The 3,350-nt window shown below is 57.8% G+C and overlaps 1 protein-coding gene across 1 annotated transcript; it reads right to left on the reverse strand.

Moving 5' to 3' along the window:
* Positions 1–249: 249 nt before the first annotated feature.
* Positions 250–1,996, reverse strand: KCNA6 (potassium voltage-gated channel subfamily A member 6). The gene has a single exon (XM_004381169.2). The coding sequence runs from the start codon at positions 1,903–1,905 to the stop codon at positions 313–315; it is 1,593 nt and encodes a 530-aa protein (XP_004381226.1). The 5' UTR covers positions 1,906–1,996; the 3' UTR covers positions 250–312.
* Positions 1,997–3,350: the final 1,354 nt, after the last annotated feature.

Consider the following 3,350-nt stretch of genomic DNA (forward strand, 5'->3'; position numbering starts at 1 on the left):
AAAAATCAGTCTTGAGGGAAGATCAGAGAGGAATGTATATCTCATCCATGGGACAGAAGATGGGCATGATTGGTTGGCAGCACTGGAATTTCAAAATTTCACTTAGATGGATAAGCCTTGAATGTTTCAGGGATCAAGCAACAAGGCTTACAGTCCAGGTATTTGGTGCTAGATGCCATCCACTAGGTATAGGGTAGGGAGTCAGGAAATCGACTGAACAGAGCTAGGATGAGAGTTGCGAAGAATGAGAAGGAAGCCTAAGAGATTGTTTGCTCAGGGCCACCCTTCTTGTGTAGGCCCTGCCTGCATCAGTCAAACTTCAGTGAGCATTCTTTTCTCTGCATACACCCGATGTGGAGTTGGAAGGTAGCTGGGTCTCCGTTCCCGGGTAGCCTCAGAGAACTCAGGCTTGCCAAGTCCATTGTCGGCTGCCTTCAGGTCCGGTGCAGGCTGTCCACAAGTGACGTGGGTGTACTGGCCTTGCTCCTCCTGCTCCGTCTCCCGGTGGTAGAAGTAGTTGAAGTTGGAAACAATGACAGGCACAGGCAGGGCGATGGTGAGGACCCCAGCAATGGCACACAGTGAGCCCACGATCTTGCCCCCCACTGTCATGGGGTATATGTCCCCATAACCTACCGTGGTCATCGTAACCACTGCCCACCAGAAGGCATCCGGGATGCTGGGAAAGAGGGAGTCATCGTCATCAGCCTCTGCAAAGTAGACAGCACTGGAGAAGAGGATGACTCCGATGAAGAGGAAGAAGATGAGGAGGCCCAGCTCCCGCATGGAGGCCTGCAAGGTCTTGCCCAGGATCTGGAGCCCCTTGGAGTGGCGGGAAAGCTTGAAGATGCGGAACACCCGGACCAGGCGGATCACTCTGAGGATGGCCAGGGACATGGCCTGCTGCCCATTCTGGCCACCTCCTCCACTTGCCTGCTGCTGCTCCTGCTGCTGCACCAGCTCAGTTCCCAGGGTGATGAAGTAGGGGAAGATGGCCACCAAGTCAATGATATTCATGATGTTGCGGAAGAAGGCTGGCTTGCTGGGGCAGGCAGAGAAACGCACCAGAAGCTCAAACGTGAACCAAACTATGCACAATGTCTCCACCAGAAAGAAGGGGTCTGTAAAGTAGGAGCCCCCAAGAGTACTTGGTGAGGATGAGTCCCCTGTCACCATGCCCCCAGGGGCGAGGCCAGGATTAAATTTATAGGCATCATCTTCATCCTCCTCTTCCTCCTGACTCCCCCTGGAAATCGGAGAGACTCGGCTCACACCACCGCCGTTGCCTCCACCTCGACCGTCTGCACGGAACTGGGGCAAGGTCTCCAGGCAAAAAATGACGATGGAGATCAGAATGACCAACACCGAGACGATAGCGATGCCCCTGGCGGGCCCAGAGCTCTCCGGGTACTCGAAGAGAAGCCAGACCTGGCGCTGGAAGGGCTGCGAGGGCAGCGGCTTCTCGTCCTCACCACCTTCGGGCAGGCAGCCCTCGTCCTCCCGGAAGGCCGCCAAGGCCTCATCTCCCAGTTGGTAGAAGCGGATCTCCTCCAGGAAAATGTCCAGAGGCACGTTAACCGGCCTCCGCAGTCGGCCCCCGGACTGGTAGTAGTAGAGGATAGCATCAAAGCTGGGCCGGTTTCGGTCGAAGAAGTACTCGTTCCTCAGGGGGTCGAAGAAGCGGACGCGGCGGCCGGGGTCCCCCAGCAGCGTGTCGGGAAACAGCGACAGGGTGCGCAATTGCGTCTCAAAGCGCAGCCCGGAGATATTGATCACCAGGCGCTCGCTACTACAGCAGCCGCCGCCCCCGCCGGCCTCCGGGAAGTCTCCCGCATCCTGTTGCTCCCCCTCCGGCTCACGGACCTCCCCCGGCGCCGCCAGCGTAAGGGATTTCTCCGATCTCATGTCCCCTCCGCGATGCGCTCCCCGCCACTAGGACGGCGCCCACGACACAACCTCTAGAGCGCAGCACCCGCTTCCCAGCTCTCTGCTGCGCCCTCTTTTTTGGGTGGGGCTCGCGCTCCTCCGAGCTCGCAGGCTGACCTGGTGGTGGGTCCGTAAGCCCTGAAGCCCTGAAGCCCTGAAGCCCTGGTCCCTGCAAGACTAGGTCTGGGGAGGTGACTTAGTTGCAGTGGATTGTCTCTGCGCCTCCAGTTATCGGCGCCTGTACTGGAGGTTACTGGGATACCTGGAACCGCAAACTCGCGCGTGTGGAACTGGATGCTCGAGAAGACGCGTGGCTTCGCTACCTGCGATGCTTGAGACTGGGCTCCCGGACGCAGGGGTCCGCCCTCCAGACTGGTCAGCTCTTTCCAGCTCCCACGGCGCTTCTCCAACAGCTCAAGCTGCAGCTGGTACCAAAGGGCCAGATGCGTCTCCCTCCGGCTCAGCAGTGACTCCTGGCTGGGCTCGGCCACCGCCCTACGTCCACGGCGGGGCTCCGTCTGGTCAAGGTCGCGGTTCCCGCCGCCACAGCTGCCACCTCCTCCCTGTAAGAGGCGTCGGAGGCCTCGGAGACGGCCCTCGGTCCGCCCGGCGCCGGAGCGCTGGGACCCACCTCCCACCTTTCAAGCCTTCGCTGCAGCCGCCGCAGCTGCAGCGGCTCGGCTCTCAGCTCTGCCCTTCTTTCCCAACACACACTCTCCAAGTGACGTGGCAGGCCCCGCCTGCTGCCCCCTCCCACCCTACTCCAGCATCACACCCCTCACCAAGCCAGGGGCTGCCGCGAGCCAGGGCGCTGTGGTAATAGAGGCACAATCGCCTCCCGAGCAATCTTTCCCGCGCTCGCCTGGCACGCCTGTCCCCTTCACACCTTCACATTCACAGCCCCTCCCCCCAAACAAACACCCAGTTCCCTAATACCCTTCCACCTCTGCAATCGGCTTTTCTGAGAGGGGTTTACCGAATTGACCTGAGCCGTGTAACTCATCAATAAGAAAACACACTCGCCCCTACACACTCCGACCCATCACGCACTACAGAGCGCAGTGCCCTCCACTCACCCAAAGATCTGATGAAAAAAAATCGAATCATAGCGTGTCCCTCTGTATTTATAAAGACCCATTTGCCGACCTCTCAAATCCCTACTTTAAAAAAACAAATAAATAGAAGTCTTGACAGCGTCTGATTTAAATTATATTCTAATGTAGGTCCCCAAGGAATACCATTTTCCCTTTGCAAATCTGAGAAGTTGAGGTTGCAACACTTCTAAGTTGGCAAAATCCTAGTAGATAGAAAGGAGTGGGAAGTCTCCCAACGCCTCTTCTAAGGTTTCCAAGGGAGTCCTGGAAAAGTTAAACAGCAGCCCTGAGGAAGAAAGGACCAGAGAGGGGGGTATCTCAGAGGCATCA

The sequence above is a fragment of the Trichechus manatus genome, unplaced genomic scaffold (assembly GCF_000243295.1).
Source record: "Trichechus manatus latirostris isolate Lorelei unplaced genomic scaffold, TriManLat1.0 scaffold00081, whole genome shotgun sequence".
Classification (NCBI taxonomy): Eukaryota; Metazoa; Chordata; class Mammalia; order Sirenia; family Trichechidae; genus Trichechus; species Trichechus manatus.

Coding starts and splice junctions, on each gene's coding strand:
- KCNA6 (XM_004381169.2), bottom strand. CDS start 1,905: ATGAGATCGGAGAAATCCCTTACGCTGGCGGCGCCGGGGGAGGTCCGT.